The sequence below is a fragment of the Kryptolebias marmoratus genome, linkage group LG13 (genome assembly GCF_001649575.2).
Source record: "Kryptolebias marmoratus isolate JLee-2015 linkage group LG13, ASM164957v2, whole genome shotgun sequence".
Lineage (NCBI taxonomy): Eukaryota > Metazoa > Chordata > Actinopteri > Cyprinodontiformes > Rivulidae > Kryptolebias > Kryptolebias marmoratus.
In genome coordinates, this window is record NC_051442.1 from 21731629 (window position 1) to 21757754 (window position 26126).

At 38.7% G+C, this 26126-nt stretch overlaps 1 protein-coding gene across 11 annotated transcripts in view; it reads left to right on the top strand.

Annotated features, from left to right (window-relative positions):
- auts2a (activator of transcription and developmental regulator AUTS2 a) overlaps window positions 1–26126 on the top strand; it is a 418449-nt gene that overhangs the window by 263120 nt on the left and 129203 nt on the right. For all 11 annotated transcript variants that reach the window (XM_037978929.1, XM_037978933.1, XM_037978930.1 and 8 more), the window contains exon 5: window positions 14057–14086. In XM_037978929.1, coding sequence (XP_037834857.1) covers window positions 14057–14086 — 30 coding nt within the window. The remainder of the gene's footprint in view (window positions 1–14056; window positions 14087–26126) is intronic.

The following is a 26126-nucleotide window of genomic DNA, read 5'->3' on the forward strand; positions in this document are numbered from 1 at the left end:
TTTTTCTGTAATTTTCGATCCTGTTAAAATTGGGCAGATATGATATGTGTTGTGTGTTGAATGATTTCCTGTCAACATATAGTCCTCAATTTGAAATTTTAAGTTATGTTTGCATGTCTTTGTCAGGAGAAAAAAGCTGCCTTACAGGACCACAGGGGCGTGTCTGGTGAGAACCTTTGTAGAACCACTGTACTGGTATTGAGGACTGGTAGATGTTAAATGTTGGGCCTGCAGCTTTCAGTTTGCTATCTTGCTTTACCACTTAACATGCTAATTAATCCCAACCAAAAGACCATGTCAGTCACCCCACACCCCACCAGGGATGCTCCCAATGGGCTCATCCTGCTTTAATTGAGCACATTTTTCAGAAGCCCGCTGTTCCTGGGATTACATTAGATCCATCTAATTCACCCAGCCTTCCACCAGCATGGGCAAAATGAATGAGGGAGCTGGGGAGCAAGATGAGAAGAAAAAGCTGGAAAATGTATAAATAAACCAAACAAACAAACAAAAAACAGACTGAGTGTTTATTAACACCCCTGGGATGAAAAATGAGGTGAGTGCAGAAAATCATTAGCGCAGGAGAGTCAAACTAGGCTCGTTTGATCTCACTGATGGAGGAGCAAATGTAATTTAGCGTGCTGTGAGTAATTTGTTTTAGCAGTTAGTATGGGTTCCTTTTAATTTCATTTTGCCTTGCATCAGTCTTTTAAATTAAATATTTTTATTTTGTACAAAGCGGATCTTTGTGAGCCTCGCAGCTCAAAGACCAGCCCTCAACAACAGCTAATGTTTATTCATCTTTGCTTGTTTGCATGTACGGTAGACAGAATCCTGACAAGAGTGTGCAGTGTTGGCTTTTTATTTGAGTACTTTCTGTATAATGAGGCAACTCAGATGTACACTGTGACAGCTAGCAAATCATAGTACGAGAATAACAAAGTGTTTTTGTCACTGCAGCTTTAATTATTTGGAAGACGCTGCTGAAGAGGCTGCATCTGTTGTAACATCTCACCTCATGTCCTCATTCTGCTGAAAGTTGTCAACAATGCAACCCATTATATCAAGACACAATTTTCACACCCAATTAACCAAACAATAACTTCTAATTCTAACTAAAAAAAAAATGACACTTAAGTATTTTGTCAAAGTAGATATGCTCATCTGTAACTGAATGTGTGCTGTAGTCTTTCTTAAATCAGCTCAAATAAAAACAGCATCTTTGATTAGCAGGTGTCATTTTTTTGTCTTCATGTAAGAGTAACACTGAAGGGTTTGTCTCCTAATCTCCAGATATTTTTCACTGAACTATAAAGGGAAAAAATGGCAAGTTTACATTGCTATTCTACAGTTCAGTGCTGTTGCTGCTACTATTTATGACACAGATGAGGTCTTTTTCTGACCAACTACTCTCAAGCCCTGGCCGCACAGGAGCTGTTTTTGTGAATATGTAAAAGTTTTTGTTGTTTCAGCCTTGCGTCCACACAGAATATGTGATTTAAGAGCCCCTAAATGGTATTTTTCAAAAATGGGTTTCAGAGTGAAAAGATCTGTCAATACCACTCTTGCGTTTTGTGTGGATTGCCTAAAAGAAACCTTTTTAAAACTATGATGTCATAGATCCACCTGCAACCTGACCTACAATCCCCAGCATGACAGACACATTGGCAGTAACAACAATGTCAGATTACATACTTACATTTGTGTTGTATATGTCAGTTTCTCGGCTACAGCAAAAATTATTTTACTGTAATACTTCAGTGAAAAGACAAGATTTATAAACAGTAATATTTCCTTAAATAGAGCAGATCAAAACCATTATTATTACACCAAATAATCTAAGGTCAAAAGGTCCTTAGTACTTTATTAAACCTGTCAACTAAACAAACACTACAAAAAAAAGTCTGTTTAAAAAAATGTGACAAACGGGAGCATGTCTGACACTTTTGTATAAAGCATTTAAACTGATATGCTTGTATATTGTGAAGAAAACCCTTCCCTTTAGCTGTCCCTCGCTGGATACTGGGCCTGAAAAGTGTCTGTTATGTCCATATATTTAGACTGACACAACTCTTTCAACACTGTCCTTCACCTTTGTTGACTTGTTGACTTCAACATGACATGAAGTAGAAGTAGAAATTCCAGTTTTTCCTCGGCCCAAAGCTTGCGTACGATATCCTTTTCTTTTTCTTTGTGTATACAGTTTCAACTATAGACTGTACATATAGTACACCACAAGTGTGTATGTGTGTCTATATATATATATATATATATATATATATATATATATATAAACTCCCATCTCCCTTATTTGTTCCACATGGGCGATTCCACTTTCATTTTAAGCTCAGGTTCTCTACCAGACGCCTGGGAGCTTGAAGGTTCTGCACAGTAGTTTAGCAGTTCATTGGACTGCCAAAAAAAAGGTCTTCCGGACAGGGATCTCTGAGGTTGTTTCTGGGATCTGTTGAAGCCACTCTTCCAGTTTGGGGGTCACAGCAACGAGTGTTCCAATGACCACTGGCACCACTGAGGCTTTGACTCTCAATAACTTCTCTATTTTCTCTTTCAGCCCCTGGTATTTTTCAAGCTTCTCGTGCTCCTTCTTCCTGATGTTACTGTTGCTAAGGATTGTTACATCTATCACTACTGGTTTTTTAAGTATCTTCTTGATATATATACATAAATCAAGCAAACATGTATGCGTGTGTGTGTGTGTATGTACATGCTGCTATGGAGCACGATACCATCGCCAAATATTTGTACCCATAAAACCACTACGATACTCTTTGAATGGCATCTGTTAATCATAGTCCATATTTAGTGTTATACCACCATCTCATGACAGGGTGTGGTCTATGTTTCATGATTCAACGAACAAATTGTTTGTTTTGTTTTAGTGTCACAAAACAAGAAAACAAGAATTGTGGTGTGGTCGAAGAACTTAAAGAATTCCCTGAATGAGTGCAATTTCTTAAGAGGTTTTCCTACACCCTGTGTTTAGCCACCCGCTTCAGATGTTATCATCCCATAGAATGGGAATTACTAAAAATACAAAAGCCAAACGTATCCGTCATAAGATTTTTATTTGGTATTTAAAAATAACTCACTAAAATCTAAAACCGGAATTGTTGAGTTGTTTTTAAATACCAAATTAAAATCTTATGACGGATACGTTTGGCTTTTGTATCTTTAGTAAATTCTTAATATCCTGTTCAAATTAGCAGATAAATTGTAAATAAAGGTTTTTACAAAAAAAGGTTAAAAAAAAAAGGTTCTATTAGTGACAAGCGGCTGTGATCACCGATACGAATGGTTGATAACAACCTACTGAGCCTGCTAGCAGGCAGATAAGGGACCAACTGAGGCCATTCAATGGGGCTGATAACCACTGATAATCGCCATTCTTTGGGATGATAACATCCGAAGCGGGTGGTTTTGCTGGTTGGATACTTAACGTGGTTGGTTAACGAGGCCTTCACAGTCATTTCTTTATTTTTTCATTATTTCTTCTTCCACTGCACAAGTAACTAAGGGGGGGAAATGTAGTTCAGAGATATTTTAAGATAAGCACAGATGATGTTAAGAAACCACTGTTTGTTGTGCTCTAAATAAAATAAATGAGTTAATGGTACTATGCCATTAACTACTCAGAATCACTACTTATTGTTGCCAAATACCAATGCTGACGTACTGGTGCCTGTACTTGGTCTGAAAAAGCTAGTATTGGGACACCCCTAATATATACAACATGAACATTTACTCAACATGAACAGCCTGTCCTGCAATGTAAGAGCAAAGGGAACTCTGCGTTCATCAGCTGTGTACCTGGCAGAGCCTGCAGGGGTTGTTAGCTTTCACAAAGCCACTATAGGCATTAGACTCCTAGGCAGATTGTTGGCAGAACAAGTCAGTTTCTTTGACGAGTGTGAGCTGGCTACAAGCCTCACAGCATTCTTCCTCCACCTTGCTCTCTTTCCCATCATGGCAGCACCAGAAAAAAAGAGAGCTTTGTGGAGTTCTGTAATGATACGTGGCAAATGTGCAGCACTGCGGTGATTGTTAATGGCAGCAGCTGCGCAGATAACCTGGATGATGGAAAATCAGTGGGACCTCATTTTGGTTTGCCAGTATGAATATTAATGGCTCGTTTCCAGGCCATGGCTAATGATGAGGAAAATTCCCTAATAAAAACTTGATGTGATGGGCAACGACCCGCAGGGTCACTGGAGACAGTCAAAGTTAATAGTGTGCCATCAGGTGTGAGGAGTTAAGTGATTAGAGGCAAAGAACCTAATCCTGATGTTTTCCTCTCCGCTCAGCTATGAGTCAGTGGAGGGAGGGCTGGAGGTGGGAGCAGAGGAGGTTTATATCTCTTGACAGCCGAGGGTCACAGCCCTCATATAGCATATTTCCAGTAAATGAGAAACTATAAATGTTGCAGGTGATGTCAGATATAACAAGTAATTTTGTCATTTCACATGTATTATATATGTGTGTGTGTGTGTAAACAAAATGTTTTTTTGTTTGTTTGTTTTTGGTCCAGATTATTTGATGAAGTGATGTTGTCATTCATAAATCAGAAAATTAGACAATGCATAAGAAGGAAGCAGTGTTGGTAACACGTCGTGACTCTGGTAGCAGGGCTACTGATAAGTGTGGACGTCTTTACACCAGCCTGCATCCACGTCTCTATGGTAGTGCTGTACTGGCTCGTAGCTGTTGTAGCTGTAGTTGCTGCACTAGTTGAGACAAAGATTGAGTGAGCTGAGTTGCTGACACTTCCTCATCACTACCATCAAGATATGATCACAGAGCTCAGAGATGTGCTGCAGGTTCTGGACACTCAGGCTATCCACTGGAGCTGTCAGTCTGTAAGGACAGATGTTAGCCTGTCAAGCAGGATTCCTGAGTAAGAGTAGTTGAGCCACATCTCAGGGAAAATAAAACCACAATAGTCTCTTACATTATGCGACGTGTAACATCAACCAAAAATAGTCCATTTTATCAAATACTGGCCATTGGTCAAAAATAGTGATAGTAAAGTTAGTTTGTGCGTGTGTGTTGCAAAAGTATTCACCAGACCCTCCAGGATTTTGCGATGTTGCGATTGCAACTATTAACGCAAAATCAAGCAAACCCCGCAAAATCGCAACTTTTTGCAACTTTCTCCAAAACACCGCAATTTTAACCCCAAATAACTCACAAAGAAGATACGTGATGTCACATCCTGTTAACATCAGAATGCCGGGAGCATGCAGGAGCAGCGACCAAAGCAAAAATGTGCACTAATGTTTCACATTTGCCCACAAAGATTTCAGCAAAGGACCGCGCAAAACACCGGAGTGAAGTTAGTAAGTATTTTTGGTTTATATATTAAAAGTTATGTTTTTTTATTGATTTTAGTAAAAAATAAAAAATCGCAACTTTTAGGAAAATGCCCTGCGAAATCAGGCATATTAGGCCGCAGCAATCACAAAAAGTGCCCGCGAAATCCTGGAGGGACTGATTCAACTCTTGGTGTTCTTTCCATTTTGTTGCTTTACAACACGGAATTAAACTGATTTTAAATTTGGTAATTGATCTACGCAAAAAACTTCACATTTATAAATAGGGGAAAAAACTTGTTTTAAATTATTCTTAACAATATAAAAATTGAAAAATGATGAATGCATGCATTCATGTATTCCTCTTTGACCTGAAGCACTAACCATTACCTTCAGAAGCCACATAATTAGTTAAATAAGATCTGCTCATGGGCAGTCTAAGAATCAAATGGACTCTGTATATATATATATATATATATATATATATATACACACACACAAACACACACCTGTTCTGATGGCTTTCAGAATCAATAATTAGTATAAATATGAGCTGTTTATCCAGAAACACAGTTTTCATTTTTGACTGACATATTTTGACTCATAATATTTTCTTCACTGGTTCTAAAATGTTGTCATCTCACATGTTTTGTTCAATACAGATGTCCTCATTGCAGCAGCTCTGCTTCCTGTTTATGACCAGATTGTTGTAATGAAGATGCCAAATCACATCAGTGTTTGTGTCTATCATGCAGGAAGTGATTACAATACATACCAAGTGAACCTATCCCGGGGGAGTCACCAAAATCACCCAAAGTATTCAATTTGTTCTTTATAATTATCTCAGCATTCCTTTATTAATCTTTTATTAATTCAGCATCTGCTTGGAGTCACAGGCCCCCGATGGTTTAAGGACACCAAGTGCAGGTATAGGGTTTGCTGTGGTAGGGATTTGTGTACAGCTGCTCCACCTGCTCACACTGAGCAGGTGGAGCAGCTGCTCCCCTATTTTCTAAAGTGGGGTACAAACAACATAGTACCACTCCCAGCATTAAGACACAGTCAGTTGTTACTATTGCATATTGGTTCTAATTTTACTTTCTTAGTTCCAAACTAAACAATTAGTATTAGTTTTGAGTTGGTTCAGTCCAACTCAGCTACACTGTCAGTAGCCAGTAGCTCGCTAGTCAGACAGCATTTAATTGTGGAGATGAGAAAGAAAGCTAAGTCATTTTTAAGGTGTTAAAACTGTACTGCTTTGTTTTCTGACTTTCAATCAGGCAGACTAGAGTAAAAACTGATAAGTGATATTGTGCTTTTCAGAGCACAAGACATCCACAGGTTCTTTAAAAACAGTGGGAAATAATCCTTTTATGCTGCTCTTACAGTGACATCTACCCAGGCTGAAGCTCATATCCAGGTGTGTGATACTCCATGTCAGTATTTTTGGGTTAAACAATTGTCTAGGCCAGTGGTGTCCAATGCTGATCCTGGATGGCCACTATCCTTCATGTTTTAGATGTTTCACTGCTCTTCTGCAGGTCTTCAAGTTTTGCAGAAGCCTGTTAATTACTCAGTCATTCAAATCACGTATGTCAAAGCAGAGAAACATCAAAAGCATGCAGGATATCCTGGTCCTCCAGGATCAGGATTGGACACCACTGGTCTAAACAAAAATTAGACAAAATTTGGCCTAAATGTTTTATAAATTTCTGCATTAGTTTTATATAATCATATAGACACAGTTTATTTTATAAACCAAAAATAAATAAAAAACTAACCTTCACAAGTTTTTGATCTTTGGTCGATAATGTGAATGTACGCTGTAATTTCCATGACACTAATCTGTCCCAGTTTGTCAAGTCCAAACTCAGTTTTACCCATTTTTACTTAATCAGGTGGCTCTGTATGTGTTTACACTTATGTGCCTGCGTGGGACGATTTTAAAGTTCTGTCCGATTTTTTCTCTCTATCCAGGTACCCTATAACCCGAGGAACTTAAAACTATTGTAAAAAAAAACATACTGGCATTATTTTATAAATAGTCCACCAAGAGACAACAATGGCAGTCATATAGCTAAATTTTTAGATGTTTCCTTCTTGCACCCCAGTTCCTTTTCAGATTTGTTGCGTGTTTCATCAGTAGAGGGAACATCTGTTTCTGCTAAATGTCACCACATGTTTACTTGATTTAAATGTGCAACCTTAGTTAGTATTTAGGAGTCATTCATGATCCAATCTAAGAAAGCAGCTGCTTAGCCACTAAAGCAACTTACTTAAATATATTGTTGTAAATTAAAACAAAGCTTCTTTGCATCTACTACACACCTCGCCATGGAGTCAGTTTCCATAGGTTGTTTAACTTTTTGGTTTGTTCTTATTTGTAAATTCATTAAATTACAAATCTAAATCAACAATATACATATAAAATAATTTGTGATAAAAGGAAGACCCAAAGGTTATCTTAAACACATTTGTAGGGTTTTTTTTTTGTTGAATTCTAGTCAAATGCAAAATAAATAGCTGTCCTTCAGAATATTAAAACCACAGGTTACACACTATGAAGTTTTTATTTCACATAAGGCAAGACTTGTCTTTAGCTTCACTATTCCAGTCCCTGCTATTTGTTGTAGGATTGAATATCCTCAGAATAAAATTTACCAGTTGAAGGGAAATTGCATCCAGATGTTGGTCTGCTGAACTGGGCCTGTGCTGCACATGTGGATCAGACCTGGGTATATTAGTCCAGTCAGAAGTGTGGTCCTTTCTGATGAAGCTTTCTTGGCTCCCGAATGAAGCATTTGCACTTTGTGTCCAAATTCACTTTCTGAAATACGCAAGATGGAGTGCTTTCTTTTCCTTGGGATTTGTTTTGTTCAGGATTTCTTTCTCCTAGTACTGTTTTATGTGACAGTTCAACATCTAGTGGGTTTTATGGAAATTAAATGTTCAAAGTCATCTCCTCAAAACCTCGTTGATTTTAACTGTCTTTTAAGAATCAGCCATGACATTTTGATTATTTTTCCACACACTGAATGTTTAGTCTTTTATTGGAACTGACTGACTTAGAAATTGTTTTTTGGAGGCTCATAAAAGACTTTCATCAAACTATATCAGTGAGCAAAATATTTATGCTAATTTCTTTAATCTTTTAATCAAACAATCTAAATCAAAATGGAAATTAGAGCTTGTTTTTGTGACGTGGCCTGCAGTTTTGGCTTTATGTGCCAAAGTTGATGATGTGTAGCAAAACTTGAGCTCATCACTCTCATACTGCCCAGCTCTATTTGTTTTGTCCTCAACTCACAGTGGTGAGATGAGCAGACTGTGATCAGTGGGTGTGAAAAAGAGAGTGAGTGAGTAAGAGAAAGAGAAATGAATGCAGGAGGTGTTAGTGAGGGATTTGGGAAATATGTATGGCACAGATCTTCGTTTCTCAACCCTGCTCTTTCTCTATTTCCCATGAATAATGTTAGCCAGCAGTGGGCCAGGCATGCTGCCATATCAAGCTGTGGTAGAGGATGAGGTGTCCAGCTTGGCAGGTCTGAGCTCAGATGCAAGCCATCCCCATCCCGATCTCCCCATCCTCATCCCCAACCTGCAGAGAAGAGCACTGGGCTCCAAGATGGCAATCAAGGCTTGATTTGCCAACACATTTCCAATGATTAAAATGTAATTAGCACAAGCAAGCGCCTCCTCCCCAGCTAATTTTCACGCACGCTGAGACAGGCAGGCGGTTGGCGGCACCCAGGCCCCAGCAGCAGATGGAGGAGGCTGCACCAGGAAGAGAGAAAATCATTTTGCCATGTGACTGTTTGCATCAGAAAACCATCAGGACGCACAGCTATATCAGGAATGAGCTGTTAGGATGAAATGAGGAGTCCTCAAAGACGGCACATCATAATTGGCACTGTCAGAGCTGACCCTGGCAATGGCTGCCATCCTTCATGCTGTCTGTCCTGCTTCTCAGGGATGCAGGCAGATTGGTGTCATCCCTGGGCTTTAACCCCTGCAGCCATTCTGCAGGAGAACCTGGCTCAGGTTAATAAACACACACCATACTCTGTGCTGCAGTGCATTAATGAAGCCTATATCAGCCTTAATTAATTCTAAGGTCAAGGATAGCAACCAGCATAACCTGGAACTAATGCATCCATTGTAGAATCAAACTGAAGAACATATAACTTGTAACAACAGACAATTTATAGGAAGTCATAGTAAGCCTAAATATAGTCTGCTGACCTTCACTACTGTGGTCATTTCTCCATTTTTATCACCTGCTATCAAAAGGCGAATGTTTTTGTGTGTGGGTGCATGTGTTTGTGTGAGAACCACATGACAGATTTGAATTAATTCTCCGAAACTAATCATTAGATATACATGTACAACTGATTACGTTTTGGAGTCAATCAAATTCAAGATGACTGCCACAATTCAAGATGACTGCCACAGCCAACTGAACTTAGAAAACACAAAAATTGTTATGAATTAAAATGACAGAAATTGAGGTAAACTTAAGGCTGTATTCACACCTAACAGTCCGGTAGACTTGGTTCGACTGAGGACCAAAATTGCAACATTTGTTACATTTTCAGCTGGTGTGATTTGCATTCACACTGCAACGAGTCAATCAAGCCAAACCATTTGAGCAACCTGTTCCCCACCACCCCACCCCCTCGCCTGTGGAAAGAAAACAACATGAAAACCTCTGAAGAAGATACTGAGCGCAACTTCCTTCTTCTGGAAAAATAAACAAAAGTGAAGTGGCATCAAATTTTAGCAGATTTAGGATTTAGGAATACAAGAATACATGCATTCAAACAAACCATAAGCCTTTCTCCCACTAGTGGTAGAATTGCACATTTGTTTTGGTTGTATTTACCCAGAAGGCTCTGTGCTATAGTCTGCTTCCTGCTTTTGGAGCGGTCTCCGGTCCGCTTGCATTCACACATGCATTCGAACCGCACCAGAGTTCCCTTCAACCAAACCAAGACCTAGGTTTTTAGGAGGACCAGAGTTCGCTTTTTTCATTCACACCTCCCCAAACAAACCGGACTTTCTAGGCAAACGAACTAGAGTTTAATTAAAGCGGACGAAATAGGGCTAGTGGGAATGCACCCTTAGTGTGCTAATAGAACAGACTCCTCCCCAACATGTACTTCAAGAGTACGTGTTGTACTTGTTTGTCTGATAGCAAAATATCTGATGAAACACTGGTCAGATATTATTAATTTTTTAGCAGGTAAATATTAAATCTACAAATGATTAACTTTTAGAGCCAACCCAAAACAAGATGATGGCCACAGTCTGTTGGTATTAGAGAATATAAAAATGGCTACAAGTTAGTCAATTTTACAGATATTGAGCAAAATGTGGTGTGGTAGTAGCTGTCAGTCATCCCCAACACATCCTTCATCACAACAAGTTGCACAACAGTTTTTGGTTAAAACTTTTCCTTTAACTATTGGAGTCAACAATGTTTGTCTGTTAGCAAATATCTTGTGAATCAGTGGATGGATTTTATTCAACCCTAGCCAACACAAAAATGTATCTTAGTGCTAGGTTTCGTGATATTGTTTGAGATCACGCTTGTTGTTATTCTGAAGGTTTGACTGAAATGGCTATAACTCCCTCATTTTTTAACATAGGATGATCATAGTTTTAAACTCTGGCATGAAAGGCGGTGGGCGATATGCATTCCTTCAGGGGACCTAGGCCTTTAATTTATTGATATGTTAAACATCTGTTAGCGTTTGTGGAGCAGTGGATTTCCGAAAAGATAAATTGGAAAAGGGAGCATGCTATAGTTTCCTTGCACGCATCTGTGTATGATGTGGTTCTGTCTTCAGTGCAAACATTTTTCTGTGGGTAGTTCTGACAGGAGACTTTGGTGAGTCCTACTGCTAGAGACAACTCGGGCTGCATCATTTAGCGTTCGGCCTCAGGCTTCTTATGTTCCCCTCTCTGCTGCGCCAGTATTACACTCAGCTGGAGAGGATTAAGTACAAGAATAATTTACTCCTACTTTCAGACCAATATAAACAAAGGGCTCTCTGCTTGGACGGAGTGTAGGGAAATTTGTAAGAGCTCTCAGCCAAAAGAGAGGCCCAAGTGAAAGCAGAGGGGCAATCAGAAGTGCTCCGGATACAGGCCAACATCAACAGCTCTTAGAGCTGAAGCTAATGTTTGACATTCCTGTGTTACTTAAACTAAACACTAGGGTTTTCTGTACTGTATAATGCTGGTCCTCTGCAAATAGTGCTATGCCTGGGTAGAGTCTCACTTTTCTTTGTCAGCCTTCTCCCAGGGCTAATGATTTCCTTACTGTACATCGCTTTTGCTTTGAATAGGACTTATTTACTCCCTCAGCCTTCACTGAAGTCAAAAGCACCATTTTCTTCATTTGACAATACAGTTAACCATAAGCCCTGTGGGTTTTGTCAGCCAGCCAGTTGATTTCCATACAGCTGAATTGTAACAATAACTTAATTTCAGAGCTCAGGCGCTCCTCAAAAATCTGTACTACACCATAAGTAGTAATGACGAGCTGTACCAACCCTGTCTGACATATTCAGTCACTAAGAGACTGTGAATTCTGCTTTCCAAGCTGCAGAACTTTTATTCTATTTTTGTTTCAAATAAAAGAATTAGCAAGAAGTGAAAAAAATCCCAGATATGCAAAGATCACCCCTCCTCCTCCTCCTCCCCCTTCCTCGCTTTAGGCTTCGTTTTGCTTGAGCATTAGTTCACTATGATCACTTATCAGTGAGTGACAGCTCTGACTTGTTTATATGCTTGAAATGTGTTTTATCTTTTTAGAGATATTATTATCTGTTGCTTTTTGCCCCTCCATCTGAGCAGAGTGTTCAAGGGAGCTTTGTCGTATGCGGTGAAAGGACGATCAAATTGCCTGCCCTTGCCTGTCAGGTCTGATCTTGGGATTTTTTACTTTGCTCATTATAAAGGTATTTCCATTTTATTAAGTTTTCCCTTTTTTCCACCCTTTGTCGCTTTGGGAAATTTGCATACCTCTATTCCTAGGGAAGAAAGTAATGACAACCGTTTCTTTTCTTTTCTCTCCCCCACTAGCCGTGTGAGTGCTTCGTTTAGTGGCACCTGCAGAAGCGACAGGCACAGGGATGAGAAGTGAAAGAGAGCAGTTGATTAAATCATCATCAAGTCGCAGCACAGAAAGTCAATTCTGCTCGCCGTCTACAATGATATCCTTTTATCTTAAACTAATGAGCTATGGCACTTTTGCATCGGGTAATACGATGAGTTCCATTAGCATGTTCCATTTGCTTCACAAGCAAGGGCAAGTCATTCCAGCCGACTTCTATCTTGGCAATCAAAGCAATTGGTTGCACAGCGAGGGAGCAATGGAAAAGAGAAAAAAAACAGGAGAAAAAAGGCTAGACATGTTTTTATGGATCACAACACAGTGGAAAAGACTGAAATGATGTCCATTATTTAAACCTTGCTTGCTGCTGTTTCTTGGTGTGGATTGTGCGCAGAGAAGAAGAAGTGGCTAATGAGTGCTTCGTCACATTACTGATGTCACATTCTCGAAGGTCTGAAAATAGTTCGTCGTTAGCTCTGTGTGGGAGGCAACATGTGAGAGGTGCAAAGTAGACTCAAGCAGCAGTAGATGCATGAATCTACGCAGTATGTAGCTTTTAATATGACGCTGATGCTCACACGTAATGATGAGCTGCACTTGTCTGTCATTATCTACATTCATTCTGCCAGCTCTGACAGGCTGCAGGGCTGCCGGCTCTATGTGTGCCGCTTTAAAATGGGTGGGCTGGAATGCTGTGGATGATGGCGAAAGAGAGTGAAAGAGAAATGGAGCAGGGAACGTCTGAGGAGTGTTTGCCCAGTGCGTTTATTGCCTCTGCATAATTTATGAGCTGCTGGAGCTGACCATCATGGCAGTATGCCGCAGGCAGCCCCTGGGGCCGCGTGGGACAGGCCTGTAAATTGGATGCTATGCTCCTGCTGAGCTCGCAAGGCCCCCTCTTTTTTTATTTTTTATACCATCCAACCTGAGAAACAGATCAGCCACAGACCCAGCTAGCTACCTTTGAGTTAAAGGAGATAAAGGAGGAAGAAAATAACAGGCAGAGCCTTCTGTCGCTCACTTCTCAGGCTGTCAGTCATCTCACCCACTTCCTTCACTCCTGCTACACTTAAATTGCCAACCAACAACCCCTCCTTTCACTCCTACCCACACACTATGCCAACCCCTACCCACATTCCCCCCCAGTGCCTTCTTCATTACCGACTCCAGTGCTTCCGTGCGCCTCAGCCATATGCACAGCGTTGAGGGCCGCCAGTCACCCAGCATCACACTAATTAGTTGATAAAGAATTAAGTGGACCTTGAAATTGAAATTGGAACGAAAAAATGAAATCTAGCCCCCTTTTTCCTCCCTCCATTCCAAAGTTCCTTGGTCCTCTTGTCATTTCTCCGTTCTCTGCCTCAAGCAGAAACTCACATCATGGTATTATAATTCTGATGGCAATTACGATTTTAAATTTTCAGCTCTATGATTTCTGCACAGCTCACTGTATCCACTGAAGAACTGATCTGACAATATTCATTCATATGACACTGAATATATGTTTTGATTTTAAAATGTTGGTAATTTGTTCTTTTAAAAAAATGTAATCTAGATGCATGCATCATATATAAATCAGGTACTTAAAATATTCTGTTTTTTTCTGCAGTGTGACACAGAGAGTGACCAAGAAGACAAGGTAGGCTTTTTATTCTCTTCACACATTACTGAACAGCAGACATCAGAATATCAGGCTGCAGTAACGTAAAAAAAAAGAATCAGGCTTTCTATAAAACTGAAGATTTAATGTAATTAGAACTAAACATCATCCTAATTAGAATGAGAAATTTTTAATTACTTCACATTGATTATGAACAGCTTAATGAGGTACAAAATCTAAATCGAACTGTTCTGGGTTTTTAGGGTTTGGATGATATTAAAATAAGACTGCTGTGACAGTGAAGGTTGTGAGTGGAGGTTTCTCTGGTTAAATCATACCACTGTCTGATATATCGCTAGGATAAATTACAGTGCTTTTATTTTTGGCCTTTCGCAGAAGGCAAAAGGGCGATGTTTTTCCAGTATTTGTTTATGTGTGTTTGTTTGTCTGTAGTGTTAGCAAAATATCTCTTGAACTACAGGACAGACTTAATGAAGCTCTCAAAGTAATAACTGAAAGTAAATCTACAGTTGATTAAGTTTTGGAGGCAGTTCAATTCTAGATGGCCACCACAGGAAACTGACCTTAGCCAACAGAAAAATGTTTCTAACTTAGCCAAATTTACAGATATTGAGCTAAGGTTTAATGAAATGAAAAAACATTTATGTATCTTCCTGTAGTTTTATTCAATGCTTCCTTCTACCATACTTTCCTGTTATGAAATGCCAGTTTTTAGGTGTTTACTTTTGTTACTTTTTGTCAAAATTGCACTGTAGGAACACATAACTGATTCCAAACAAAGAAGTTTGCACATTTTTAAAGTTTTTTGGCAAAACAATGTTTACTTTTATCGTTAGAAAAGTTCAAAGAAAGAGGAAGTTTGAATAGTGTCTTTTTGTCTAGAAGAGAGTCATTACTTAAGGCACTCTCTACACCACTTTGGATATTTCTTCTCCTTTTTTAAAAATAAAAATTTGTTTAAATGGTTTCAACAAAAACGTCAAAACAACAAAGGCAACACCTTTATAAATTCTGTAATGTTAATTTCTTCTCATAAATTAAAACAATATAGTTTACTCCTTTTTGTTCAATTTAATCAATTCACAACAAGTCTTCTGAAGACACTTTACAGAGAAAATAATTTTAAACTGAAGTAAAGTTCAATATAGTCCAGTTTATTCCCAATATAATCTAATTCAATACAGACTAAATCAGAAAATTATTCATAAAATTGTATTCATATGAAATGATTTAGCCTCATGAACCACATGATTTTTTTTTAATTTAACCCATTCTGAGTGTACACAGTGAAATAACAGCAGCTTTCCATTTTTCACTTACAACACCACCAATTCTTCCTTCTTCTTGATGGTTCATGCAATATGAGACAAAGACAACTTCAAAAGTAACATATAAACAGGATTAAGAAAACAGAATTTAACTATGTCAATATGGAGTCCTTTCAATTGCTCTAGATATGAAAAATACTTAAATAAACTCAAACAACCTAAAATTTAAAAGTGAGTTAATGTTAAGTTATGTTTCAGTGTTGTAGTTTGTAAGAACATATATGTAGAGATGCTCAAAATGGCTACAATCTAAAAAAACTGATCCGGAGGATATTTTTCTTGGTTAAAAATTATTTCAGTGTCTACGCTTCAATATGAATTCAGGTCTGCCTTCTGTTTGAGACGAGTTACATACTGTTTTTTTTTACCTTTTTAATTATCTTTTATAAATGTAAAAAAAAAAAAAAAAAAAGTTGATTTGCTATTATAGTTTTCATGTATTTTTTTTTGTTTGTTTGTATTTTATGCCTGCCTTGTACATCTAACAAGTGGACATGTAATTAATTTTATCATTTTGATCATAATCTTTATAGATGCAATATCCATCAACAAGTTTGTTTACAAACCCCTCCTTGTGCTGTTTGGTTCCACTTCAAAACTTTTATGTTTTCAAGGTTTTAGTGCACCCTTAAGGTTCTAAAAGCAGTTTTATCATCCACTAACTTCTAACTAGAGATTTGGATGCTCTCTAATGATTTAGTAATGCCATTTGCTTGTTGTGTTTAGACTGTGCGGCAAATTGAGTCATTACTCAGTGTTGTCGATTTAAATTGCTCCTGTCTCGGTGGCAATTCCTTTTTGTTTCAGGAAGAGAGAGAGAGCATGGCAAGCTGTAATCCCCCCAGTGACTGTATTAATTTACCCTGGCTCACGTTACGCTGCTGATGAACAGCACCGACTACACCTTCCTGTCATTGATTAATTGTGTGTTAAAGTAACAGAGGAGTGAATTAGTAAATAGGGGACCCATACAATAAGAGTTGTCTCACATGATCTTCCTGGATGTGAGGGAGTAACTGGAGCTCCCACTCAACACTTTCACCCCCTCCTTAGTCCACATCACCTCTGCCACTATCTGCTCCTGCCAGGCACCTCACACTCTACGCCCACTGCCACTGTTGTCATTTGCATTCTGCGGCCAGCGTGGTCTACTTTAAAACACGACAGCAGAGTGGGACGCCGGAGAGCAGAGTAATTTTAATGGGTCAAAAGTATTCAGATGAGAACAAACGTGGCTTATTTAGTTTCCCTTCAAAAGCAGGAAATGGAAAAAGTGTCCCCAGGAGAAATCATGTTCTGCCTGGTGTAGAAGGCCTCAATCGTGTCGGAGGGAGCTGCCAGGTTCTGATAACAGACAGCTATTCACATCTCAAAGTACGTGTGCAGATCATACTGCCTGTGTGTGTGTGTGTATATATGTGTTTTTTTCCCCTATGTTTGCCTGTATGTGGTGGAGACCGTCTGCGCATTTGCTCATTACAAAGTGACCCGTAGGATGGGCCCTTTCTAACATGACATGTTAATAGCATTCTAGAAGACAGGTGGGAGGAAAGCTCACTGCAGTTACTCATCACATAACACCAGCTCCATGTGCATTATCATTAGCATTTCTGGTAAAAGGTTCCCAACCAGTAGTTTCCTTTTTCTCTGCCAGCATAAATCAGAACAATCAGAGAAAGGATAATGAACAGTCAGGTTTCTGTTTTACCAGCATTAAATACACATGACAAAAATACTTCTGAACTTAATATTAAATAATAATATTGATTAAGTCTCATTAAGTACTACAAGGTAATAATTAATTTGCACTCAGGAAAAGCCTTATTTATCAAAAACCTTTAGTCAATTTCCATCTCAAATTGATCAGGAGGAGTTCTCCTAAAAAGTGACTGTCTCCACACAATGAAATCTCAGATTTAACCATTACTCACTTTTAGCATTTCTTAACATAATGAAATCAGCATTAAATGGCAGAAATTTGTATAATGAATCACATGGGAAGTGAAAAGTACCTTTATGTTGATTGTAGATCATTTGTACTACTAACACCTGTCTACACTACAGATGTATTGAAAAGGAAGATTTTATGTTGTGTTTTCACTTCTTGTTCACAGACTTTTTGGTGAGAAAAACTGATCTTTCTAAAAATACTTTCAAAAGTGGAAATTTTTAAAAACTCTATTTTTGCTGTATCTGTGTGAATCTAGGTTTTGAGAAACAATGCTGTAGCAGCCAGTTTTGTGCATGGCCACTATTGATTTGTGGCCTAGAAAGCAAAACAACAATGGAACCATTTTTTCTACCTTTGTCTCACTTTAGCCTGATCTTTTCACCCTCAAACTTTGACTATGTGTTGAAATTGTTATTAAATGAGAGAAAATTTATATCAGTTTGGGGGGAGTAAGATAGCTAAAATTGGTTTTGTGAAAATCTGAAGACTGAAGAATGTTCTTTGTATTTTGATGTCATTAATGTGGATGTTCTTCTCATCTACTGGCACATCAGTGATGTTCTACTGCTTTTGTTAGAATGTGTGGGCAGAGAACAAAATATACAGTGCCTATAAAAAGTATTCACTCCCTTGGATGATTTATCCTTTTACTGCTAATATAAAGCAGGCATGGTCAATATAAATTGGACTTTTTGACAAAAAATAAAAATAAACCTTCAATAACAAAGTGAAATTAAATTTACAAATATAGAGGATAGAATGAATGCTGCAAAATATTTAGAAAACCAGGTGGACAATCTGATGCTGTCTGCAAAAGAGCTGTGTTGTCTGAACAGTCTCTCCATCTGACCTGCTGAAGCTTGGAGCTCCTTCAGAGAGCTCCCAGGTGTCTTGGTGGTCTCTCTCTCTATTCTCCTTCTTTACACATGTCCCATATTACTTCCATTTCTTAGTGATGGATTTAACAGAACTTCTGGGGATGTTTAGGCTTTGGAAATCTTTTCGTATCCACCCCCCTGACTTGTACTTTTCAATAATAATTTCTCTGAGTTGAATTAAGACAGTCACTTTAAAGGGAGTGAATATTTATGCAGTCATTTATTTTACATTACATCTTTTGTTTAATTGGCATTACTTTGTAAAAATTTGATTTCATTTTGTCACTGAAGGATTTATTTCTCTGTTTATTTCTTAAAAAGGCCAAATTATATTGACCATAACTGATTTAAAGCTGAAACGAAAAATGTTTTGACGCTAACTTCAATCAAAAGAAAGTCATAAAAGGTGCTTGTTTTCAGAGTCTTGCATTAAAAAAAAATACATTAATTTGAAATTAATAATAGGGTCTCTTCAGCATTTTCCAAGATCACTGGGAAATACATATCGAGTGCCAAACACAGAAACGTGAAAAAGACAGTAAATAGCAAATATGGATAATGTGAGGGTGAAATGGTTCAGTTCATAAACTGACCCAAAACTGCAACAGCTGTGTCATTCTTCAACTTCCCAAAGTACAAGAAAGTCTGCAGGATATGGTTATTTTAGCTCCTGCATGAAAATTGCAACCCAAAGTCTGGTGACTGACTGTGGAGTTAATGTTTTCAAGAGGAGCACCTGAGATACAAACCTTTAAAAGAAGAACCAGCACCTCTTGCTGTCCTGACTGCCACCGGTTGCCTCCCGCTGTTGGACCGGCACCCGCCGCCTCTAGATGTCCGGATGGGAAACTCCTTGAAGACTGTGTGACATCATTGTAAAGCTCAGGGGTTCCCCTTCTGAAAAGTGGGGCTCGAGTTCCCGACAGCCTCACTCCAGACCAAAAAAAAAAGTTTTCAAACCGGTACTCTTGTTAACAAAACTTGCTTCTTCTTCTGCTTCCATTTTCACTGATAAACACTGTGACAGTAACCTCCTCAGTGTCCTACAGCGGTCTGCCACAGCTGGCCCTGCCTCCTTCTACATCACCAACCAAGCAGGTAACTCCGTCCACATAATCACCCCAATTTAGGATTTTGACACAAAAGCTCCAAAAACAGGTCCTTAACAATTTAAATCTGAGAAATGGACCACTGGAGTGTTTTACTAGTCAGTCCCTCCAGGATTTCGCGGGCATTTTTTGTGATTGTTGCAGGCTAAAATGCCTGATTTCGCGGGGCATTTTCCTAAAAGTTGCAATGAAAAGTTGTGATTTTTTTTTTACTAAAATCAATAAAAAACTATAACTTTTAATATATAAACTAAAAATACTTACTAGTTTTGTAAGATAATTACCAACAAACATCGACATTCTCAAAAGGTGCTTTATTTGAGAACTTTGATAGCTTATAAACTGACATTCATGACCATTTCTGGATTGTCCCTCGTCTTCAGCTCTCCTCACATGTTTTGCAGACACAAAGTGTTTGTCGATGGATGACTTGCGTTTATGTCCGATGATTACACTGCAGGACATGCAAAACAGCTTCCCCCCACTCTCATGCAGCTGTGCAGAAAACTGGTTTGCGACCGCAGTGAAGTTAGTTTTAAGTTGGATATTGGATATTCGCGCTCCGCGGAGTTAGCGGCGTCTAGCTCAGGGCTGACCCGAAACAGGAACGCTAATGTCGGCCACCCGTTCTCTGCCGGCCCCTTCTTTCACGCGCGGTGGTTCACTTAGGGACGGCTGGACGACATTAGCGTTTTATTAGCTTGACGCCGCTAACTCTGCGGAGCGCGAATATCCAATATCCAACTTAAAACTAACTTCACTGCGGTGTTTTGTACGCTCCTTTGCTGAAATCTTTGTGGGCAAATGTGAAGCATTAGCGCACATTTTCGCTTCAGTCGCTGCTCCTGCATGCTCCTGGCATTCTGATGTTAACAGGATGTGACGTCATGTGTCTTCTTCGTGAGTTATTTGGGGTTATTTTGTATTCCACACTACACAAACCCACAAAGAAGACACTAGACCGCAGAAACGGTGGTGAATCACTTTAGAAACAATAAATATTGGGTTAAAGTTGCGGAAAAGTTGCAGTGTTTTGGACAAAGTTGCAAAAAGTTGCAACTTCGCAGGGTTTGCTTGATTTTGTGTTAATAGTTGCGATCGTAACATTGCAAAATCCTTGAGGGTCTGACTAGTGTTTAACTAAAAGAAAAACACAAAAATTCATTTTTTTGATATTTTTTAAAATTTCACCTTTAACATTGCAATAAAATAGTAACACATCCGAATTTGACTTTTTATAGTCCCTGTAAACAGAGAAAGTAGTGTAGATCTGACCTTTATCTTTTTTTGGTCACTGTTGGGATTATTGAGCCATTTTTCCTAAAACACACTTAAACTGAAAAGTATAATTATTTTAATAATGTAATATACTTAGACCCCTCTGGGCAATCCAGCCACAAGTACTTGACAGGATAGAAAGAACTGAACTGTTTAGTTGAGCAGCTTTGTCCCAGTTAAGACACAGCCTTTTGGACAATAGAATTCAATGTCAGCAAGTATTTCTAATGCCCTGTTCAAATCTGATACCAGCATGTGTCCTTTCTGAAATAGACATCTCCAACATCTGGCAATATTGTGTGCCCCAAGTCTAAAATCAAATAAACACATACATCATTTATGTCTGTAAAAAGTAAATTGATTGCTTTTGTTTACAGTAGCAAACAGAAGAACGAAGAAAGACATGCTTTTTGTGGTGACAAAAGACAAAACCAAAACAAGACAAACTGGATCTTTTTCTTGTTTCCTTTTAAGTAAACCAAATCCATTACTTAGATCTTGTGAACAAAGATTTGTTAACCCCAGATTATTTTTTCATGACACCACTGACAGATAAACTAACACATCCTTTTATTCATGTCATGATTATCACTTGATCCCTCAGTGTGGCCTGGGTCACATTGTTCATGCTGGTCTAATCACATGTGGACTGCAAAGGCCATCCAACTCCTCAAAGAAGTCTAATGTATTGTAAAGGCTTTGTCTAAAATATCCTAACTTCAATTTTATTGTTTATTTTTTATTGCATAAAGAATGTTTTCAGTCAAATAAATCCATTGACTTTCTTATCTCAGTTTGTGTCATGATGTGGAGTGACGAAGGCGAACCCAGAGCGCAGACTAATTTTAAAGAAAGAAAAACTAATTTATTAAACTAAGAAAACGAACAAAAACAAAAAGCTGACGTGGCAGCAAACAGATAAGAACTAAATAAGAATACATAAATAGAACAGAACTCAGAAAACCAGGAACACAGAGCCAAGCAAACAAGAGAGACAAACATCAAACAAATCTTAGACAATGGACCAGCGAGGTATGGAGAGAAATGACCGGGTTTTAAAGACTGGGGATAACGAGGTGAGTGGGAACAGGTGGANGGCGTGTCTGACAGAGAAGTGAATGACTGGGGGAGAGTGAAAATGAACATGAGACAAAAACGAAAAGTACAACCAAACAAAACAAAAACCAAAGAACTAAAATCAAAATAAAACAAAAACAAAACTTAGAAAAAAGCCAAATCACCACAGTTTGTGCTACAATATCAATTGTTAATTGAAAGGAAATTTGTCATCATATGATAATTGTTCTCTCTGTTGCTAAAAGTCAGTGATGTAATATTATAGAAAATAACATAGTAACAATTAACTGAAAGGTGTACTTTAAAAGCTAATAAAATTACTATTTGTTTTCAATTACTAAATGGGTGGACTGTCATAAAATATATCACAAGTTTCTGCTCTGAAGATTTAAAAATTGAGCTAGCTAGCACATTTAACATGAACACAACCCGTTATAGTGAGGTTGTTGCTAATTTTAATTGTACAGATCTCAAGATCAACTTTCATGACATGTTCATTGGTAAATAAAAGCTCACAGAAAGCTGAAAATCATGTAGAAATCAGAAGCATGTTTGAAGTATTTAGACTGCCAGCAGAGCACAGTACCCTGGTGTTGGTGCAGTCCACAGAATCCCATTCATAACCTGAGAAAGGGGCTTTGAAACATTACTCGTTTCAGCATCCATGTGTCACAAAGTTCTATAAAATATTTAAATCTTTTACAATTTAGTCATTTTTATATATATTAGAAATTGTGTTTTACCGCATTTATTTAAACGCGAGTACAGTCAAAGAAAATCTGATTTTCATATGTAACGGATGTAAATTCTTGCATCTTTGTGTTACTGATATTCTCAAGAGCACTCAGTCACTCTGTCTGGACTTGCTAATGCTGAAGTGATTTTTTTTTTTAAGTGGCACCTTAAAACTGCCAGTCAAACGTTTAATAGAAGTGTGCGCCGGATGAATCTGGACTGTAATCTGCAAGCCTTTGGGCTTTTTTTCTCTCTCTTTTTAATACTGCATCTTTCCTAAACACTATTTACCTGATCTATCAGTACCCACAAGCTGTAAAATCCATTTTGAACATATTTTGTGTCTTATTAATGGCTATGCTGCAGAGTGCTGTAATTTGCTGTGCTTTGCTCTTATTGGAAGGCAGCGATCTAAGTAGGTGCTTTGGAGCAGCACAAAGAACCTGTTTGTCCTTGACATAAAATAAAGATCTGAACTGGTAATATATTTGCTGTTTCTCTTCCTTTATTGTTTTGCTGTGTTTGCCCTCAGGCAATTACAGCAGAGGAGTTGTGTTTCTCAATCACTCAGAAGCACTGTACATAAAATCATTTTATCTCCTCCTCCTCCTACCCCCCCAAACCCTCCTGCCTTTCACCGCAGTGGGAAGGATGAGTAATAAAAAGGAGAGAGCAACTTGTCAGCGTTAAAAGATTATGTGTTTTGCCCCCTCCAAAGGAAGAGAGTGGTGTTTACAGGCTTGAGTGGGTGCTCGCTAGGCCGAAGCTGAGGCTGATTGCACTAGAGTACCCTGTCAGCCAGTGATTTGTCATGTACTTTATCATCCTTGTCACTCTGCAGAGCGTTGTCATAGGTAACGTTCCCGCCTGCCCCCTCCCTTCTTTGTGCTTTGTACCCAGTCAGTGTAGGAAATTTGTATTTACTTTGGGGGAGTGTAATTTGTTCCTCATGGATAATATGACCCTTAGCGGAGCCGGATCACGGGTTAGTTGAAGTGATATTTTCCGGTAATGGTAGTCGTACATCATGGCTGTCAGGCCGGGTTAGGAGGCGAGCACATTACAGCTCCATTTTACCACTGCAGGCATCTGGGATTATTTTCCATAACCAAGTATGACATGACCACTCTGCGGAGTGCATTAAATTTTTACTAGCTTTTTTCCCTCCCCTGGCAACTTCTGTGGCTTTTCCCCCAGTCTGGGTCTCAGTGCTGCCACGTTGATGGATACTCCCATAGTCCCAGTAGTCCTGGCCAAGGTTACCGGGTGTCACAGACCTACACTGCTCCCCTCCATCCAATAACCAGCAAATCCCTGCTCCCTTTGAGGCGCACACCTTCAAGCGTGAGACCTGCCTCACATCTGCAAGAAGTAATACAGTAACAGGAAAGAAAAATAAATGTTCCTCTTTAAGATTCTAATTTTAGAGTGCAGCTAATAACCTAATGTCAAAAGATTTCAAAGATCATTTTACAAACATGGACATGAATAAAATCCCTACATCTACACCTTCCTATATGTTATCATATTCCAATGTTTGTGACAGTAGAAAGTGTTGCACTATTGAGGTTATAATTCATCTCCTTTGTTTTTTCATCTTACCTAATCGGCTCTCTTCTCCCACATTTTGATTCCTCTTTCCTTGGCAGCAAGGTCAGCAGTGTAAATGCCACCTCTTGCCATTGACAAATGGTTACCTCCCCGTCTGATAATCAGAAAGGTCTCAAAGGTGGACGAGCAGGCGGAGCTCATTAGGGCGCCACAGATGAGAAATTAATGTGGAGACTCCAGGCTTGGCAGAGAGCCGCACTGATGGGCCTTGGGTGTGGGAGAGATGTGAATTGGGGGGTGTACGTGGAGAGCTCGATGGATGGACCCTGTCTGATGGATGACCAGGTCAGCAGGCGGCAACACTCCCCAGACAGTCCCACACATACACAAATATATACACACACACACGCTTGTCCTCCCTCTCTTTTGAATTGCACCTTGCCTTACCCTTACAGTACAGACACTGCAGAGTCTGAGGCCAAGTGAGGGTCAGAGGGGAGACATTTCACCTCCTCACTGACACACTGGTAATTAAATGGAAGAAGCCTAATTGATACAAGACAAAAATGTCAACTTGCACTTTACAGTTTTTTTTACTGTGCATGGTGTTCCCAAATGGATGCATTTTATATCCTAATTTACACTCATTACTCCATTGCTGGAATTAGGAATCTGCCCTTTAGTGATGTGTCATTAGTTCCCATTTGTGAGATATTGAGCATGAATATAGGTTGATTAAATAAGACTTTTAAGCAGTTTAAGTTTATTCTGTTAATTTTTTTACTCTCATTTTGTAACATCTCCTTTTGTAAACACTTGCGGCTTCAAATGTGGAAAAGAATGGAAAAAGATCAAGAATTTATTATTAAGGATGTCAATGTAAAAACATTGAAGCACATTTATTACTATCCTGTTCAAAATGTTTGTCTTGTATCTTGTTGCATAGTTTTGAAGCATATAAGTTATTTCAGCAAAACATGCAGCTTGATCAGAAATGAAGTGCAATGACTTTTGGTGGTGGTACATCGTACATTATAGAAAAAACTAGGAAAAGACTTGGAGATGGAGATCATTGGGATTTTGGCAAAACGCATCAGAAAACCTCTTTGGAGCTCTATAGTTCAAACACACTTACAGTAGAAACATGATTCTAAGTTTAAATGGGTCACTCAGATAGTTTAACTTTACATAAATTAACTGACCTTTCTGATATCTTTTTTTCCACATTTTACACAATTGCCGTTTAGGTTTTATGGTTTTTACTGTTTTTTCCAAGAATGGTCAGCTGTCAGTCAGTCAGTCATGGAGTGACAGACAAGTTTGTGGTTACCATAGTGACTATAATGAGCCACTGGCAGCAGTTTTAACATTTCATTTGATCTTTCTTTCCTTCTTAACACTTCTTGTGCAGTTCATACATCAAAATGCAGTCATTTGTCTCAGTTTAAAATATTAAAAAGTTTTGTTTGAATTTTTGGCAGCAGCTGCATTGCCTCCCTCAAAATTTCTTCAGACATTTTCTAGTGATTCTGTGCCATTCTTTTCCAGTCAAACTTTTATATTTGACTGAATTATAAAGACAAAATTTCATAAAGGGACTCAATTAGCCTAAACAAGATTTAGATGTAAAAATGTAATAAAACGTAGTGTAGCATTTTACCTCAAGTTCTGCACCATCTCCACATGGTTATAAAGGAAGGAGTCAGGCTTCTGTTTATTCAGCCCATCATGAAAATATGTTGCATGACTCTTTTACACTCATGCATGAGCTTTTTATTACCTCAGCCAAGGAGGCTGTTTTCGGTAGCGTTTGTTTGTTTGTTTATCTGTTTGTTTATCTGTTTGTTTGTGCACAAGTTTACTCAAAAAGTTATGAATATATTTTCAATAAATTGTCAGGAAACATCAAACATGGTTCAAGGAACAAGTGATTAGATTTTGGTGGCGGTCTGGTCAAAGATCAAGGTCACAAGTGATCTTGAGCTCTAACTCTGCAACTGTGTAATGTCATGTCAAACTGCACAGCTGGACACCTCATGGCTCAGTGATGATGCCTACTGATTTCAAAGTCACAGGGTCAAAGGTCAAGGTCACAGGTGACTCCTTTGTTAAAACCATGTCTATGCTCCTGCAGGGGACCCCTTCGTTACC